This window comes from Juglans regia, chromosome 12 (genome assembly GCF_001411555.2).
Source record: "Juglans regia cultivar Chandler chromosome 12, Walnut 2.0, whole genome shotgun sequence".
NCBI lineage: Eukaryota > Viridiplantae > Streptophyta > Magnoliopsida > Fagales > Juglandaceae > Juglans > Juglans regia.
The window spans coordinates 5798-26124 of NC_049912.1; the positions used below are offsets into that span (position 1 = coordinate 5798).

Below are 20327 nucleotides of genomic sequence, written 5' to 3' on the forward strand. Positions count from 1 at the left end.
TTGGCATTCAGCATAACCATTTAGGGTAAACTTCTAATGTTGAATCCATCGGCAGCAGTTGGTGTGCAAATCTTATCCTACCTGACTTGGTGGAATGTCTTATCACCATTGAGTTACAGCAACAAGGATTAAAGAAGCAAGGAGAAAGAGCAAGTTGATGGGTTTGAGAGTTTAGACAACTCGTCCACCTTAGGATAACTAGAGTTGCTTTCACCATGATAATAAGAGGCATTCCATCTTCTTCATAATACCGCTTTTGCCTTGAATAACGGCCCCAGATGAAGACCCAAATATTTCATGGGTGAGAAGACACCCTAGAGCCAAGGATGCGTACCATTACCTGCAATTTCCACTAGTAAACAATGTTACGAAGAAGACGACACCATTTTCTAGATTTTTACAGCTTTATGGGTCAATCCATGTGCAAACAGACAACAGATTCTCATGGTAGTTTTCTAATGGCCGCTCCCCTTTTAAAGTATGACAATACTGAATACCATTTGACATCTCCAAAAGTGGAGGGAAAAAGTCGAGAGACCAACTGTGTGTGAGAGATAGACAGACAGAGGAAGAAATGCAAATTTCGATACTCTTTTAAGTACATGACACCAATATTAGAACACATTTAGGCTAATCTTGCTTTCCTGAATCATAAACAACTTTTGACATTTCTCTTCACCCCTTCTTTCCTTAAAAGATGACGCTCCTCTTGCCTGTGTGTCGAAGTTTCATCTTGTTTTACTACCTAGTCACAGTTGCATTTGCCAGAGGAACCTTTGGAGGGTAATTGGACATGTCCAAGTCAATAAGTGACATTTCATAGGGCACAGAAAAAGAACTTGAGGTATCCACCAGCAAGGAAGATTTCATTGCATCAGATGGTGAAGAATCAGTTGCGAAGAAGGGATTTTCAGGAGTACTTGCACTAGACGATGAGAGACTGGAGAGCTGTATGTCATGCAACTTGTTTCCAACGATATGTTTGTTTCTTCTTACAGACTCCATCTCAGGTCCAGTAGGTACAAAGGTACGCGACCGATATGTCCTCCTTCCCTCATCACCCTCATTGTGGTTGTACAGAACATACTCATGGTAAGTTGGTGCAAACTGCAAAAACAAAAAACGGTATATGTGACCATCAGCATGGTAGAGCAAAACCCCCAAAAAGAAAAATTATGGAAAAATGAAAAACGCATGCTTGTCCAAAAGAGGCCATGAAAAACAACAGATTTCAAATGCGTAAATGAGCCACACGTTTAGGCAAACCTTAGGGAAAAGCATGTTGAATGTATTTGAAGTATGAGAGAGAGAGAGAGAGAGAGAGAGAGAGAGAGAGATTTTAAATTAAAAGCCTTGAGGCTAATGCCTGAGCATAAAAGGTACAGTACCAAGCCCTCCACTATTGGCAGAAATGATAGTATGCAGCTCACCTGGTGTACTGTATCATGGTAAACGTCATTTAGTTTTAAGGCATGTGCAAGGCTTCCCGTCAAACCACGAGAGCCACCAATATTTGCACCAGCATACTCTTTGTATGGAAATGCATAGAGATGGCCTACAGCAGCAATAAGCATCTCAACACATACAATGAAGTTTTGAAACTGAGCAGCTTCCTCAGCATCCTTAATGAATCCAGACTTTGCAGAAAGGAAAACCAAAACACCCTAAGAAATACAAATAAGAAATTCAGAAGGATAGTGGATAAGCCTACGCACTTGAATTACAGAAGATTTCTAAAGAAAAGTGTCATGTAACTTCCACTCTGTTAACTGTCCGCATGCATTGTGCCTGCGTGTGTATGAGAGAGAGAGAGAGAGAGAGAAACGGGGGGGACCTTGGTGGGTCACAAAATTGGTTTTTCCACAAAATTTCTTTTTGACACAAGCATAAGATAACAAAGGAGGTCTGAAAGTTGTACCTGCCAATAGGTCAGGAAAACAACAGATTTGATTAATATAAACTTTGGGACTGGATTAAATGGCTGAAGTAGATCTTTGCATGCCATATAAAACAATGCCAGAGCATAAAGAGCCATTGTGTAGGAGATCGTATAGATGATAGTGAGATACAGGTACGACTGATTTGGACTGAAATTTCCATCTTTATATTTTCCTTTTGCATAAAGTATGAGAGTAACAGCAACTAAAATGGGCTTCAAAATCACAAACTGCAAACACCCCTGCTTGCACCTACGTATAAAGCGCCTGCATCAACAGTTTCAGAGATGAGAACTACTCAAACAAATCGCAATGATGCAATATTGAGATTCCAGGGCTTTTTTGACAATAAGAAAAATTCCCCAGGATTCAAAGATTGGAGAAAATGTAATGACCAAATAAAGGTCCGAGCCACATCTAGGCCCATACTCCAAAAGGACTAGTTAATGATACAATTGGAAACTCTTAGAATCATTATAAAGAACAAGAACTTCTCCCTTCCAAACAACGTGAGATCCTATTCACCACTTATATTCAGTCAATATGGGGTATCACATAAAAGCAACGGGAAGTTAAAAAAAATTGCGAGTTTGTTTTATGGGGGAATAAGAAGATAAAATGCTTATTCCACATGTACCTATAAGAATAATTGAAAGAGGAAACTTTTGTATAGAAACTTACCCATCCAGCGGTATTGGAGGGAAGCAGCATGTCATTAGACACAATGATGGCTTCAGCACCCGACCACTTAAACTAAGCACAACGGCTCCGGGGCCGCCAACCCATGCAAGGCACAATGAGAGAAAATTATAGATAATCCAGGCTTCATAGCTGAAACAGCAAAAAATCATAACAATAAGAAATTATTTTCAAACCTCCATATACTGATTACTTTTAAGCTTCCTGTAGTTGCCTAAGTTTTTTTAGAAGGTAGCAGCAATTATAAACCCAGGGATAGATAAACAGGTTACTTTTTCTATTGTAAAAATAAACTTTTGTTCCCTCCTGTTAACAAAGCAAACAATATACCAGGAAACCAAAATAGACAGATACCTACTTTTTTGCAATAGACATGCAGATATCAAGGGGAAAATAATCTTTAATCCAGACCCCACTCTTGTCGCTGAGCGGCACTTGTATAGTTAAAACAAGATTTAATTAACTATAATCTCCTAAGCAGAGCTGGAAAAAATTTACACAGTATATTAGCTTCCCACAAATAAGAACGTGTTGGGCCTAACATGAGCCTTTTGAAGGCATTTAGGGTGTGTTTGGATGTTGAAGTGAGTTGAGTTGAGTTGAGTTAAGATAATAAAATATTGTTAGAATATTATTTTTTAATATTATTATTATTTTGGGATTTGAAAAAGTTGAATTATTTATTATATTTTGTATTGAAATTTGAAAAAGTTGTAATGATGAATTGAGATGAGTTGAGATGAGTTTGTTATCCAAACTCACCCTTAGAAGTCTTCTGAACAACATTATGTAGGTGGCAAGCGAATTAAGATGTCCAAACTGAGAGTTCTTGATGAGGAAGCATGCCTACCAAGGACATAAAAGGGCTTAGAGGACAAGATGGCTTGAAAAATGAAAAAACCCGTACAGAAAAGGGCCAACACGAGAGTTTGCTCAGCATTTGCTTAAACTTCGGTTGAGAAAGAATCAACCAGAATGTTCCCTCGAGTCTCGGTCAAGTGAAAATTGTGGAGTCAGTTTTAATTCAGTTTGAGTAGTAATCAGTAGTTGAGATAACTAGGCCATCTCTGGACAAAATAGAGTTTGGTTTTTGAATAGTTTAGTTTTTATCTAGAGTTTGATTAGGATTAATTTTAGAGTTTTATTTTATTTTAAAGACTATTTGTAAGCCTATATAAAGGCAGTCAATGGTCATATTTAGGGGGTTGATTATTATTATTCAGATTTTATTATGAAAATACTCTTTCAGAGAGCCTTTCCCTATCACCTGTTACCTTAGAGTGTGATCTTTAAGATTTACAAAGAATGGCTTCGTTTTCATGAAGCAGATCTGTGTTTTTTATATTTTGATACTTTTGCAGTGTTGGGTTTGGCCTACATGCTGCATCAATTGACATCAAAGATCGGTTCGTTCTTGGACATGATGTGTTGGCACGGCGGACGAATCCCTCAGGTGGATGAAGTGTATGAACAAGATGTCACACAACGGAATGAACGACTAGAGGCTTGATTGTTGTAATGCATGCAAGAGATCTTCGCATAGCAGACGAAAGCTAAAACTGATAAGATCGACACTCTCGCGGTGGCACAATGGCTTCGACATATCAGAATCTGCTTTACAGGGCAAAAGACCAGGAGGATTGTGACATTGATTATAGTGAAGAAGATGAGGAAACTTGGGATTCTACTGCGACCTATGATGACTACTTTGAGAAAGATGACCTTGTGGAGGAGCATTCATGGGATTCTACCTCGACCTATGAAGACTACCCCAAAGAAGACGGCCTTGCGGATGAGCATCCTTCCATAGATTGGAGCCCCATGCCAACTTATAATACCTATCCAAGCAAAGATGACCTAGTGGAGGAGGTAATTATTGCAACAAAAATATAGAAAATTTAAAAAATAAAATATTAAAAATAAATAAATAAATATTAAAAAAATGGTGGTGAAAGTTTGAAGTGTGAGATATTTCCGTTGGATTTTGAGAAAACTGGTTTATATTGATTTTCATGGAGTTGAGGATTTTTTTTCCAAATTTTCCAATGCAAAACATTACTTTCGGAAATGGGATGTGGGAAGAAAATATGGTTTTTGGGGATAAATGGATGAGCGCCACTTTATTTCAAGTTGGTCAAAATAGTTTCAACCTTATTATGATGATATAGACGCAGAAGAAGGGGAAAACAGAATTGATGGGGCATCCGAATTATAGATGTAATGCCCAAGGAAGGCCCAAGCCACATTTGGGCCTATACTCCAAAGAGACTAGTCAATTAGGGAATTCATTGATAGTTACTTTGCCAGGTTCTAGTGGGGTTACTCTTCTTTTTTGTCAATCGAGCCGCTTTCCCTCATCCCACTCATCCAGCCCTCTTCACGAACTTGTAAAATCGATGCCACAAAGATAGCCAACTCTATTATCGAAGAAATAAGGAAACGGGTGACAATTTGGCACCAGATATCCAGAGGTATGGAAGCGGAAAACCATAAAAAAAAGGACGATTGTTCGTGAAGGTTTCCATAGAAAGACCCCTCGGTTTTGGCAAACGGATCACAATTGCAAGTGCCTGGGAGCATACCAATAGAATGAACAAAATACGAACAGTTAACATTATAAAGAACAAGAATTTCTCATTCTCAAGTAATGCGGGATCCCATACACCACCAACCCTTATCACTTATCAATCAGTATAGGGTATCATAATCTCCCCCTTTATGGCGGATATTGGTGCACAAACTCTTTTCTTCTATATTTTCAGAGAAAGAGAATTTATATATGATCTATTCGAAGCTGCCACTGGTATGAGAATGATGCATAATTATTTTCGTATCGGAGGGGTAGCGGCTGATCTACCTCATGGGTGGATAGATAAATGTTTGGATTTCTGCGATTATCTTTTAACAGGAGTTACTGAATATCAAAAACTTATTACACGAAATCCTATTTTTTTAGAACACGTTGAAGGTGTAGGCATTATCGATAGAGACGAAGTAATAAATTGGAGTTTATCAGGACCAATGTTGCAAGCTTCTGGAATACAATGGGATCTTCGTAAAGTTGATCATTATGAGTGTTACGACGAATTGGATTGGGAAGTCCAATGGCAAAAAGAAGGGGATTCATTAGCTCGTTATTTAGTCCGAATTGGTGAAATGATAGAATCCATAAAAATTATTTAATAGGCTCTAGAAGGAATTCCGGGGGGGCCCAATGAGAATTTAGAACTTTGATACTATGATAGAGAAAGGTATCCAGAATGGCATGATTTTGAATATCGATTCATTAGTAAAAAACCTTCTCCTATTTTTGAATTGCCGAAACAAGAACTTTATGTAAGAGTCGAAGCCCCAAAGGGTGAATTGGAAATTTTTCTGATAGGGGATCAGATCATCAGAGTGGTTTTCCTTGGAGATGGAAAATTCACCAGCCGGGTATTATCAATTTGCAAATTCTTCCTCAGTTAGTTAATAGAATGAAATTGGCTGATATTATGACAATACTAGAGCATAGATATCATTATGGGAGAAGTTGATCGTTGAAATGATAATTGATACAACAGAAATACAAGATATTAATTCTTTTTACAGAGTGGAATCTTTAAAAGGGGTCTATGGAATTATATCGACGCTTGTCCCTATTTTGACTCTTGTATTGGGAATCACAATAGGCGTATTAGTAATTGTATGGTTAGAAAGAGAAATATCCGCAGGGCTACAACAACGTATTGGACCTGAATACGCCGGTCCTTTAGGAGTTCTTCAAGCTCTAGCAGATAGGACAAAACTACTTTTCAAAGAGAATCTTTTTCTGGCAACTTTACGTAAGGCAGAGTTTGGTTTTTTGGGGATGATAGTGGAAAAGTTGACAAATAAGTCACCCTTACTGCCACTCTACAAAACCGTACATGAGATTTTCACCTCATACGGCTCCTCGTTCAATTCTTTCGAAGTCGTTGGATCCTTTTCCTCGTTCGAGAATCTCCTCTCTTCTTCCACTCCGCCCCGAAGAGTAACTAGGATCAATTCCGTCACTTTTTCATTTTAAAATTGAATGATAATAAGCTATCATTATAATGAATAATTGTATAGTAATTATAGTTATAAAATTCAACATTTGGTTATTTATTATATTCTTTTTATTCTATTTTTATTAGAATTATATTATTCTAAATAATGAAATAATAATGAAAAGTCGTCTCCTTGAATCCCTAAACGAGAAGGAGTCCTCGAACGGCAACAGATAGAGGAGAATTTATTCAATCACATAGTTTGGGCTCCTAGAATATGGCGCCTTGGGCCTTTCGATACAATCAAATAAAAAGGCCCAATGAATTGGGATTTCCCTATTGGGCTAGGTCATTTCGGGGCAAGCGGATCATTTATGATGAAGAGGATGAGCTTCAAGAGAATGATTCGAAGTTCTTGCAGAGTAGAACCGTGCAGTACCAAACAAGAGATAGATCTTCCAAAGAACAAGGCTTTTTTCTAATAAGCCAATTCATTTGGGACCATGCAAATCCACTTTCTTTCCTATTCAAAAATCAGCCCTTTGTCTCTGTGTTTTCACATTGAGAATTCTTTGCAGATGAAGAGATGCCAAAGGGGCTTCTTACTTCCCAAACAGATCTTCCTACATCTTTATATAAACTCTGGTTTAGCAAGAATACGCAAGAAAAGCACTTCGAATTGTTGATTTATCGCCAGAGATGGCTTAGAACCAATAGTTCATTATCTAATGGATTTTTCCATTCTAATACTCCATCCATTTCGATTAAGCTTCCTTCCTATTAATCTAGAAGTTCTTCTCAGATACAAGGAAATGATTAAGTTCCAAAGCCAAAGATTGTAGTTCTCGAACGAGCAATCGAAAAGATTCTGGAGCATCCGCAGGTTTAGGTATTGTTCTTCCAAGGGAGTTTTAGCCCCGATTAGCAAAGGGCCGGAGAAACTTTCTAGTTATGAATCAGGAATAGAACCAATGGGCGATGCTTGGCTACAATTTCAAATTCGGTATTATATGTTTGCTCTAGTTTTTGTTGCTTTTTATGTTGAAACGGTTTTTCTTTATCCATGGGCAATGAGTTTTGATGTGACACTCTACCGCTGAGTTATATCCCTTGCCCCCCATCGAGAAATAGAACTGACTAATCCTAAGTCAAAGGGTCGAGAACACTATTCTTGAACAACTTGGAGTCAGGCCTTCCTTCTTTTCGCACTATTACGGATACAAAAATAATGGGAAAAATTGGATTCAATTGTCAAATGTTCCTATCCCTCTTCACGAACTTGTAAAATCGATGCACAAAGATAGCCAACTCTATTATCGAAGAAATAAGGAAACGGGTGACGATTTGGCACCAGATATCCAGAGGTATGGAAGCGGAAAACCATAAAAAAAAGGACGATTGTTCGTGAAGGTTTCCACAGAAAGACCCCTCGGTTTTGGTAAACGGATCACAATTGCAAGTGCCTGGGAGCATACCAATAGAATGAACAAAATATGAACAGTTAACATTATAAAGAACAAGAACTTCTCATTCTCAAGTAATGCAGGATCTCATACACTACCAACCTTATCACTTATCAATCAGTATAGGGTATCACAATTTCCCTCCTTAAATTCCCAACGTCCATGTCTATCCAATCCATCATACATGGCACAAATCAAGTCTCACATTTCTGATTGGAATAGGCTCTGATACCATTTGTAACACTACAACGAAAATTCAAGCCACATCTAGGTCCATACTCCAAAAGGAATAGTCAATGATACAATTAGAGCCTCATTGGAACTATTATAAAAAGTAAGAACTTCTCCTTCCCAAGCAATGTGGAATATCATACACCACCTACCATTATCACTTAGTATGAGGTATCACAAGCCCAAGCCCAAGCCCAAGTCTCCCCTCAAAAACCCAAACCCAGCCCACCCATTTTTATTGGAAAAAAAAAAAAGATGCAACGCACTGTTTAGTCTGGACTCTGAAGCCCTCCCCCCCGCCCCCAAAAAAAAAAAAATTCTTACTTCCAACACTTCACTTCTTCTTGTCAATGCTGGTAAGTTCCTCAATCCACCTCCCACTTTCTCTCTCCGTCTCTATTCGGTCCCTCTCACTCAGTTTCTCTCACTCCAATTGTTCTCTCTCTCTCTCTCCCTCTCATCAAATTGTCCCCCCCTCTCTCTCATTTGCTAGCCAGCTATCCAAACACTCATTTGCTATCAAAACTGATTCCAAAATTTGCCGGCCCCAAATGAAAGCATTTTGAGATTTGGAAATGAGTTTGTCCATAACCAAACTCATATGGTTAGCTAACACTTTTGATATGATTTTATAGATCCCACCTATCAAACTAATAGGCTAGAAGTCTTTCAATTCATAGGCACCAGTTATCTTCGGGATAAGAGCAATGAAAGTAGTGTTTAGTAACTTCTCAAACTTATGACTAGAATGAAAATCATGAAAAATCTGCATCACTTCCTCTTTCACTATATCCCAACACTCTTGAAAGAAAGTCATAGAAAAACCATCCGGGCCCGGGGCTTTAGCATATACCTCTCACCACTAGATGCACCTCCTCTTCATCAAACGGCCTCTCCAACCAACTTGCTACACCCGAATCCAACTAGTCAAAACTTAAATCGTCAAGTTTGGGGCGCCATTCTACTTTTTTTTTTATATAGGTAATCATAGAAATATTATTAATAGAAAAAGGCAAAGCCCAGGTACACAGGTAGTATACATGAGAAACACCTAGTTAGAGTTTACAATTAAAAGAAGAAGGTCATGAACATTTAGACCGTTACAAACAATGGTTCCCACCCATAAGAGCAATCTTCAAAGTTTTTTGCATTTCTTTCCCTCCAGATACACTAACACATACAAATATGAACCATACGCCAAATGGCCGCCACCTGTGAATTACCCTAAATGCCTCGCCAACTTGTGAGGAAGTCCACCAATCTAAGAGGCATGACCCATGACAAACCGACTCTCGTGAAAAAATCATCCCACAACCCTGGCCACCTCACAATGTAGAAGCAGATAATCTACTGATTCCTCCTGCTTCTTACACATACAACATCAATCCAGCACAATTACCCGGTGCTTCCTCAAGTTATCTGTGGTCAGGATCTTGTCCAATGCTGCTGTCCAAACAAAAAAAGCTGATTTTGAAGGAGCTTTCGTCTGCCATATACTCTTCCGGAACATGGTCAATCCAAGATTCGTTAAAACTTGGTAAAAGGATCTAACAGAGAAGTTTCCTTTCTTAGAATGACTCCAGATCATCTTATCCCCGGTGCCCCCTGGCATACTTACTGAATATAATGTAGCAACGAACTCTAAAATAATCTCCACCTCCCAACCTTGGGTTGCCCTAATGAAATCAATATTCCATTGAGGGGGGCCATTTGAAAGGACCAAAAGATTAGCAATCGCTACATCATTTTCTCTTGCAAGCTCGAAAATAGCAGGAAAGGTATCTTGAAGGCTATGGCCACCACACCAATGATCATACCAAAATCTTACAAAAGAACCATCACCCACCACAATATGTTCATGTCCTCGAAAGGTCTCCCAATGTCCTCATATATATTTCCATAACCCCACTCCATATGTGCCTCGTACCTCATTCGAGCACCAACCTCCCCAAGCCTCTCCAAATTTTGAGTCTATAACCAACTTCCATAGAGCATCCCTTTTGAGTTGGTGCATCCACAACCATTTACCCAATAGAGCTTGATTGAATTTCGTCAAGTGGCGAATCTCCAATCCTCCCCTAGAAATAGGGGCACAAACCGTTAACCAATTAACCAGATGAAACTTGAACTCATCCCCCAAAGGAAATCTCTTTGTAACTTCTCAATGCGGTTAGCTACCTTTGTAGGAAGTGGGAACAAAGACATAAAATAAGTGGGTAAGTTCAAAAGAGTGCTTTTGATCAAAGTCAACCTGCCACCTTTCGACAAATATAACCATTTCCAATAAGCCAATTTGCACCCCACCTTTTTTACCACGCCATTTTAAATCCTTCCAGATTTAAAGGAGGCACCCAACGGTAAACCAAGACACTTTAGAGGCAGTGAAGATACCAAGCATCCCAAGAGTGTAGCTAAAGACTCCACTTCATAGACCACCCCCACTGGCACTAATTCAGAATTCGAAAGATTAAGGGTGAGTTTGGTTGCCAAACTCATCTCAACTCATCATTACAACTTTTTCAAATTCCAATACAAAATATAATAAACAATTCAACTTTTTCAAATCCCAAAATAATAATAATATTAAAAAATAATATTTTAACAATATTTTATCATTTTAACTCAGCTCAACTCAACTCACTTCAACATTCAAACACACACTAATTCTCAAGCCTGATGCAACTTCAAAGCAAAGGAGTAGCGCCCTCAAGACTTGAATGTGTCCAAGATGTGCACCACAAAAAATAAGAGTGTTATCGGCAAATAACAAATGAGAGATGTTAAGATTTTCATTCCCCACCGGAAAACTATAAAGAAACCCCCCGTCTACCAAGCCCTCAATTATTTTACTTAGGGCTTCCATGATGAATAAAAAAAGTAGAAGAGAAAGAGGATCTCCCTGTCTCACGCCACGAGAGGAGTTGAAAAAACCCACCGGTGATCCATTCACCAAGATAGAGAATCTCACTGAACAGATGCAAAATTCTACCCATTTTTTCCATTTTTGCCCAAAGCCACATCTAGCAAGAAGATAGAGTAAGAACTGCCAATTGACATGGTCATAAGCTTTCTCCATGTCTAGTTTACAAAGCAGCCCGAGTTCTCTAGATTTTAATTGTCCACCCAAAACTTCATTTGCAATGAGGACAGAATCAAGGATTTGTCTACCTTTTACAAATGCATTTTGCGACTTCGAAATTAGTCTTTCCATCACCGAGCTCAATCTATTCGCAAGCACTTTGGAGAGAATCTTATACACCCCCGCTGATATCCGTAGATCCCATCTTTTTGGGAATGAGTGCTAGAAAGGTAGAATTAAGGCTCTTTTCAAATCTAGCATTAGTATGAAAATCATGAAAGACTTGCATAAGGTCTTCCTTAATCACCTCCCAACAAGTTTGAAAGAATCCAATAGTAAATCCGTCTGGACCTAGAGTCTTATCACTAGCCATACCTCTAATTACTTTGCACACTTCCTCTTCTACAAACGGCCTCTCTAGCCATCCTGCACTATGTTGATCTATTGCTGAAAAAGTTAAACTGTCCACTTTTGGTCACCAATTATGCTCTTCAGATAACAGATGTAGATAAAACTGCTCAATATGGTTTTTGATTATCGTATGGTCTGAAGAAATTGCCCCATCTACCATCAATGTATCAATAGCGTTGTTCCTCCTGTGAGAGTTGGCCACCCTATGGAAGAATTTTGTACACCTATCCCCCTCCTTAAGCCATAGTGCCCTTGATTTCTGTCTCCATAATACTACACTGTGATCTTGGTTCTCTTCGGGAGAATGTCGCACATTTGAGCCGGAATGGAAGACTTCAATAGCATTATTGCGCCTATGTGAATTAGCTACCTTGTGAAATAACTTAGTACATTTATCCAACTCTTTCAACCAAAGTGCCCTCGATTTTTGCCTTCAAGATATTTCTTCCATCAACAAAACTTACTCAATTTCGGTCACAACCACATTCTTTCTTAACAAAGACTCCTCATGATCTTCCCCTTCCTCCAATGCATGCAACTCATCCCAAAGAATATTTTTCTGCACTTCCGTATGTCTAAATACTTCTTCATTCCACTTCTTTAGATCGGACTTAAGGGCTTTAAGTTTACCTGCCACTATAAATCTAGGGGTACCATCAAAGGAATAATCAGCCCACCAAGCCCTTACCTTCTCCACAAATCCTTCAACTTCCAGCCAAATATTCTCAAATTTAGAAGAACGCCTACCCCCATGAATGCCACCACAATCAAGCAATATTGGGAAATGATCAGAACATACACATGGCAACCTTTTCTGACATAGATCCAGAAAGTGTCTCCCAAGAGGAAGAAACTAGAAATCTATCCAACTTTGACCACCCTCGACTGTTGGACCAAGTATAGGCCCTCCTACCAATGGAAGATTCACAAGATTCAAATCAAATATCAGCTCCGAGAAGTCTTCCATAGCTCTTGTCGACGTAGATGCCCCCACCCTCTCACTAGGAAACCGAACAATGTTAAAATCTCCACATAGAACCCAAGGTAAATCTCATAAGGAATACAGACCCATCAATTCCTCCCACAAAAAACTTCTATCTCTATCCACATTGGACCCATACACACCCGCAAAAGCCCACCTCCACCCATCCTCAATTCTTAAAAGTTACAGCCACTGAAAAATACCTGATACAATCCTCTACCAACTCTACCGCTCTCTTATCCCACATCAGCAACACACCTCCCGAAACCCCCAACAAAGCTAAATAACACCACCCACAAAAGAGCAACCCCACAAACTACGAATTATATTTCTATCAATACAACTCAACTTAGTCTCTTCAAGGCAAACAATGTCAATTTTCCAGCTGCGGATAAGGGATCTAATGCGAAGATGTTTATTCACGTCATTAATCTGCCTTACATTCCAAGAAAGGATTTTAGGCTTCATAAGAGAACCATGCCCCCCTCCCCTTCAACCTCTCCCTCCCCACAGTTCCCTCCTTGTTATCGTAATTAATAGAACTTTTTAAACGTTTCAACTCCTTGCCCTGTTGCACTGCTGATTTCGGGGCTATAGATCTCCCTGCCTCTATCGCAATAAGAAGGGTCTTAAACTAGTCTTCAAACCCAGCACATGATATCCCCACACACTCTTGAACAATCTCCACTTTTTTTAGCACCCAGTCCGATGTTAATCTAAAAGCTGGTTTAGGAGAGAGAGTACATAACGGGATGGGACTACCCATTTCTTCCTTGTCTCCCTCTATCTCGTTGACCACCATCTCTAAGGAACAACCCAACAGCTCAACACCCTTCAAACCCTCTTTTGATGTTCCTGATCCTCCCTTAACCCCCCCCCCCCCCAAGCCAATTCCAGCTGCCACAACCCCTCTAGAGATATCAGTTCACTTAAGCCAGAGGACTAATATCCGTTGTTCGAGTTGAGTTGAGTTGACCCATTTCTGGATCCTCTTCTAGCTCCCCTTCTTCTATTTCTTCCCAAGGAGACACCTCATTTTCAACCTGCTTAGCAGCCTACCGAGCCTCCTTTTCAGTCTCCCGAGCCTCCATTTCCCCCTCTGCCACCACCAACATCAGAACCCTTGCCGGAGTCTCACTAGAGGAGTCGCAAGTCTGTGCAGCATCGGCGGCCATTGAAGCAAGTGGTGGCGCTATCGTGCTGGGAGAAGGTATGCCCGATACACTCAGGACCCAGATATGGGCCTTTTCCTTCCACACCCGTTACAGGCCTTCCTTCCCCTAATCACCAGTTGGGCCCCCATTGAGCTGGCTCACTGTAGAAAGCCCTCCCTTCTTCTGCATACGAGACCCAAGCCCTTCAAGGCACAAGCCTGAATCAAAGCCCCTTTCCTCCAAACCCACACCCTCTGCTTTATGTTTCTCTTCCTCTTGTATAAGGTAATCAACTCGATCCTAAAGAAAAACAGTTGCTCCTTCACATCTAATAGCGTACTAAGGACACTCCCCTCTGCCAAGACGACAGCACGCTTGTCACCACCACCCTCCCCCTACACAGTACCTAGCTCTATGGTATGATGTCCTCTACCATGCCCCTGACCATTACACAAACTTGCACAGGTTCCTTTCGAGGTTACTCTGGCACTATTGCCTCCACCCCTTTCGCTGGGTTGCACCACCTTCGTGGTTGCCTCCAGAGCCTCCCTATAGGAGCAATGTTGCGGTTGAGACGCCGCCACCATGGGCACTCAGACCCTGTTGCGATTAAGATCTCTCCCTTTATTAACAAAATCCCACAACACCTCCCTCATCCTCCTCCACTCCTTCCCCTCCATTTCCTCTGGTACACAGATGAAACTGCGTCTACTACCCGCGCCATATTCGACTATCGCCATGTATTGCCCGCGAATGTTAAAGCACCTATGTGCTATGAAGTTGTTGTTCCCATCCCGTACCATGGTGTAGAAGTCTTTCATTGCACCATTCAAAGAATCCTCCAATGCTTTGACAAGCCACCGCACCGTGGATGACCCCATTAACATCTTATTCCTCACCTTCCAACTGCTCTTGGTGATGAGCAGAGAACTTCCTTCCCTTGAGAAGGAAAAAGACTTTGATTCTATACGTAAATGTTTAGTAAACCCCATTCTAATCCCCCCTGTTATTATAGACTTGCTACAATCTCGCCTTGACCACCCAAACTCAACGAAAAAAAAAAGATCCATTGGCAGAAGAAAATGTACTGAGAGAATGTACAGAAAGAAAATGAGATAAAATTGTATATTGTTCTGTTATTGCATTATATCTGGAAATCATAAGGCATAAGATTATGTTCGGCCCCGCCACAAGTTATAATTGTGGCCTTTGTTCTAGCCTTGCCACGGGTATATAATGTGGCCTCTATTCTAAGTGGACTCACTTTGGAGACAAAGTGATTTCTAACCTATTTGATTAACCGCAAATATACACAACCCTGCTACAAGGGTAAACATGGCCTCTATTTCTGTTTCTGATGTTGTTTTAGTACGCTTGTCCTAAGCTCTTTTGTACAACCCTGCTACAAGGGTAAACATGGCCTCTATTTCTGTTTCTGATGTTGTTTCAATACGCTTGTCCTAAGATCTTTTGTTTATAATATTATTGTAATGAAATGCTTATGATATGCCACTATTATGTTTTAGACTGTTTTATTCTACATTATGTAACTGGCTCAAGTTTACATACTAGTATAGGTTCGGTGCTTACTGAGTCGGTGGACTCACCCGTTTATCTCGACTATTTTTTCCAGACTTTGATGGTTATGACAGTTGGAATAGATGAAACATGACAGGATTAGAAGATAAATGTGAAATAAGTGCCAGGTGGGTAAGTGGATTTGTGAGATTTTAATAAATATGTAGTAGTGTCGAGTTTACGTTCTTTTGAATTATTTTTTACGTATTTAATTTTAGAGGATTTTTTTTTTTTTTAAGTAAAAATATTGTATATATCAAAAGGAGAAACCAAGTACACTGAATGTATACAAAAAAACATCTTGCCCAAAATGACCCAAAAAGCCTAGAAAACACCAGACCCGACCCCAACCCCTTGTTTCTTGTAGAACTAAAACTCTACCCGAGTATTATATCTAACTTTTATATTTTGTGGATTTCAGGTTAAAATGTTTCACCCCTAGGTTCGGGTGTGACAATAGATGTAAAGACATTCAGAATTCAAGGATGTATTCTCTCCAACCCAAAGAGAATGATGCTGACCAAGTTTAGATAAGAATTGAGTTCTATATGGGGTCTAGGTACAAGTGAAAGCCTTGAAGTGAATATAAAATCTTCTTATAAGGATGTTGCAAGATGGACTAATTTTCAACTTAATAGGAGTTGTTTCACTTCAAACCCAATTAGGAGTCTGCCCATATGTACAAGAGTTCAAGAAAAGTGGCCTTTTATTTCTTTTGTTTTATCGGAGTCTAAGCTTTTAGAATATCACCTAATTTGTGTCTATTTTGGATCATACTTTTTTTTGGATAGGTAAAAAGAAATTTATTAAACCAAGTAATTAGGCATAACCCAAATACACAGGGAGTATATAAGGGAGAACGCCTAATTACAAGCTAGGAACAAGAAAAAGAATCAATGAAATCATGAAAACAAGCCCCATCAAGTACAACAGCAAATGCCCAAAGTAATAATGTATAGAAGAAAAAATCTCTAATCTCTCCCAACAAGCATTCTCTATCTTCAAACCTACTATCGTTACTCTCAAGCCAAATACACCACATAAGACATAGGGGAACCATCTTCCAAACAGCAGCGATTTGATGATTACCATAGATACCTCTCCAACAAGCCAAAAGATCCACCACACTCCAGAAATAGAAATCCTATTAAAGATCTCATCCCCATAGAACCTATGCCACTTCACAATAGAAAATTAGGTGATCCACGGATACTCCATTCCTTTTACACATAAAGCACCAATCTATAATGATAAAGCCACACTTTCTCAAATTATCCACTACCAGGATTTTCCAAAAAAAAGCCAGCCAACCAAAAGAAGCAACCTTAAGAGCACCTTGCTCCTACACTTCCAAGGAAAAGCGTTAGGGGATTGGCATGACATAGCCTTATGCAAGGATCTGACCGAAAATCTCTAGTTCTGGGGATGAATCCAAAGCAAGCCATCCCACCAGCCACTATCTAGTTCCGAAAAGGATCACGTTTTTTTTTTACAAGTTGCTTTGTTAATTATTTTTCTTAATTAGATTAAAATTTATTTACTGGAATAGTGGTTTAAGAGTATGATTACGACTAATTTTGGAGTTTTATTTTACTTTTTAGACTTGAATTGTAAGCCCATAAAAAGGTAAGTCTAGAGTCATTTTAAGGGTGTGTCGATTATTATTGTTTAGATTTGATTATAAAAAAAACTTTTTGAGTTTTTCCTATCACACTTCATCTTAGAGTGAGATCTTAGGATTTATGGATGAGTTGTTTCATTTTCATGAAGCAGATCTGTGTTTTGTCTATTCCGCTGCATTTGCAGCGTCAGATATGATTTGCAAGCCACATCAGTTCTCATCTCAAGTTTGATAAGAATCTTCCAAATCTTAAAGGGCATAGAGGAGGCAATTGGAGGACTCACATTGCTACTAAAATAGAACCAAAAGTGGTGTCATGTATCATCCCTCACAATTACTTCTGGAGTATGTTTTGTGAGTGTGTGTATGTGTGAACCATCACATGGTTGTATTGCCACCAGTGGCAGCGGGACTCTGTTGTAGCACAAAACCAACACTATCTCCACCAATAACATCACAACCACCTTCACCATAACCCTATCGTCACCATAAACTCTGCCACTATTTCGACACCATTCTTTAAGAGAAGATTTGAAGCAAACTTTTGTCAAAAGAACAAACTATGCATTGGTGAATGCTGAACAAAATGCTTTTGATCATTCAAAAATGCCTTCACCAGTCCTCAAAAAATGTATCTTGGAGACCAAGAAGACTAACATAAATGTGAATTCAACAGAAAATTGGATTATAAGTAAAGATTTCAATGTTTGCAACTTAAATAGTTTAGACACTGCTTTTTATCAAACCACTATTCTTCCTACTACCCCAATGTTACTTTCCATTCTTGGTCCCACAATCACCAATATATCTCCTGCGTATCTGTGCTAATCTGGATGAAAATGGTTGACATTTGTAATAAACTGGCTTGGTTTTCTAGACTTAAACAAGGGAAGAGAAAAGCATATACATATTGGAGAACAGAAATTGATGTGAACGATAAAAAATATAGATATTTTTTATTCAGTAAAACTGAAGACAAAAATTATACTCACAGACAAAAACTTACACTTCCCGGATGGAACTAAAATAGATTGAGCCCTTGGGCAAAACCAGGGACAGGAAAGACGTTAGCGCATAAACCTGTCAAGGGCCAAAAAGATAAAACCATGAGTGAAATGTGGCAAAGAAAATAACGCAATACAAATCAGCAATCGCGAAGCATTGCTATCTGAAAATATTAAGGTCAATGGATGGGAAAATATAATAGGAAAAAAAAAACGAATAAGGCCAAAAGCATAATATAACATAAATGAGATACAATATATAGTGATAAATGAGAAGACAAATCATTATTCCCTTCTAAATAACCAACATGGCCTGGAATGAGCAGACATGCTGAACCAAAGCAAATGAATCCTTTTTTCATCGTGACTCTTGAAATTCAGGTATCTTAACCTTAAGTGTCTCTCCTCTGCTAATTAGTGACAGACCTTAACAGAGAATGCAGTCCAACACAAGCAGACACTCTAAGGCCGCAGGATAAAATTATACTAAGGATGCACCGTACAAATTTGCTTGCCTCTTTCGACAACAACTTTTCTACAATTCAAGTCAACTAATAAAATAGATAGAGGTCATAATCATCAAAGCATAACATAAGGCATAATGATAAGGTGGATGGCCACGTGACCAAATTATCTGGTGAATGAACAAGAATTCAAGCCAGGTCTTTTAGGACCAGAAAACGCTGCTCTAGCAAATAATAAACCCACCGAAGCATATATTTATATATATAGTTATTTCCTTTTTTGGTGGTAGAAAATTTATTCAGTTGGCCCATTAAAACTCTATTACTACCATTATCAGATTTTGGGAAGGAGTACTAGATTCCTCCTCACACAAAACACTTTTTATTCTAAAGCAGTGCATCAAACGGAGACATCAAACTCAAAATGGAAGATTTATCTCTTAGTGGAGGTACGAATTTCTTTCTCAATACTCAATTTGACTTGCTATGAAGAATGAGCGGATCTAACAATAAATTCATTATGCTAATTAAAAATCCGAGGGTGTCAAAGCACTCACCAGAACCATGAAGATGATGCGGACGATGAATCGCTGATAAGTGGGTTCGGTATAGTTCAAAAGGTGCCTGTAGATATGCATAATAGCGAGAGCAATGGCTCCAACCGTGCAAATAAAAGCAACAATGCTGAAATAGATTGGAACCACTTCCCCCATTGTGGACGTATCTTCCAACAAAAGTCAGTTCCTGAGCCCATTAGCAACAACAATACCCAGAAAAGGTCAAGGAGTGGCTTTCCCAAATTATATATACTGACACGGCTAGAAAAGAAATTTCCTGATACAAACCTCATCTTGGTGTCTATGGGCGACGAGATGCTATGCTCTTCGTTGGTGTCAGAATAATCGTATTTGAATAACTGACTCAAAGTGAGGGAGTGGTTTCGCCGAAATTGTAAAAGTACCAATCCCTTACCTCCGGATATATTGCCTGCCGCCGCTGACAAAGAAAAAAATAGTTAAGAGTCTTCGAGTAAGTTTGATTATTCGGATAATAAACATATAATAAAATGATTGGCGCATAATTACTTTAATTGTAATAGAACGAACTTTACCGGATTGGAGATCGGAATTCAAATAGGAACGAGGGAGAAAGAGACCAGAAAACGAAGATGGCGGATCTCAACGGCGTGCGAAAATGCACTATGAGAACGGAAAGAAGCACATAAGGGCTTCAGTGGCAGCCCATAATGGCGGCGATCACGGTGTCGGTACTTTTAAAATTAATTTTTTAAATTAAATTATATCACATAAATATTTTATTAATTATATTTTATCCACTAACTTGAGATAGAATTTTTCTTTCAGAAATGTTAAGATACGTTTGGATAGTAAAAAGTGTTAAAAAATGTTGAGAATATTTATGAATATTTATGAGTAAAGATTGGAGTGAATTTGTAGATTCCATTAAAAATATTTTGAGTTATTTAGATGTGTGAAATATGTTGAGTTGTTAACTTTTGAATAGGTAGTTAAAAAATATGTGGGTCCTATAAATATTATAGTGATTTTAATTTTAGTAATAAATATTATAATGATTTTATTATAGTAATTTTTTAATATTAATAAATATTGTAATGATTTTATTTTACTTTTATATATAATAATGATAAATATTATAATGATTTTATTTTTAAT

General features: G+C 38.7%; 1 protein-coding gene across 2 annotated transcripts; it reads right to left on the reverse strand.

The window, feature by feature from the left end:
* Positions 1-365: 365 nt before the first annotated feature.
* LOC109008301 (transmembrane protein 184B) lies at positions 366-19911 on the reverse strand. 2 transcript variants are annotated; one of them, XM_018988343.2, is made up of 8 exons: positions 19745-19911; positions 19479-19629; positions 19191-19377; positions 18172-18245; positions 2619-2768; positions 1919-2204; positions 1431-1664; positions 366-1107 (listed from the first exon to the last, which is right to left on the reverse strand). In XM_018988343.2, exons 3-8 carry the CDS (start codon positions 19344-19346, stop codon positions 742-744), a joined length of 1266 nt encoding a protein of 421 aa, XP_018843888.1. In that variant the 5' UTR covers positions 19347-19377; positions 19479-19629; positions 19745-19911; the 3' UTR covers positions 366-741. The 2 variants fall into 2 exon arrangements, with proteins under 2 accessions (XP_018843888.1, XP_018843889.1); XM_018988344.2 differs by having other exon boundaries at positions 19479-19620; positions 19745-19882.
* Positions 19912-20327: the final 416 nt, after the last annotated feature.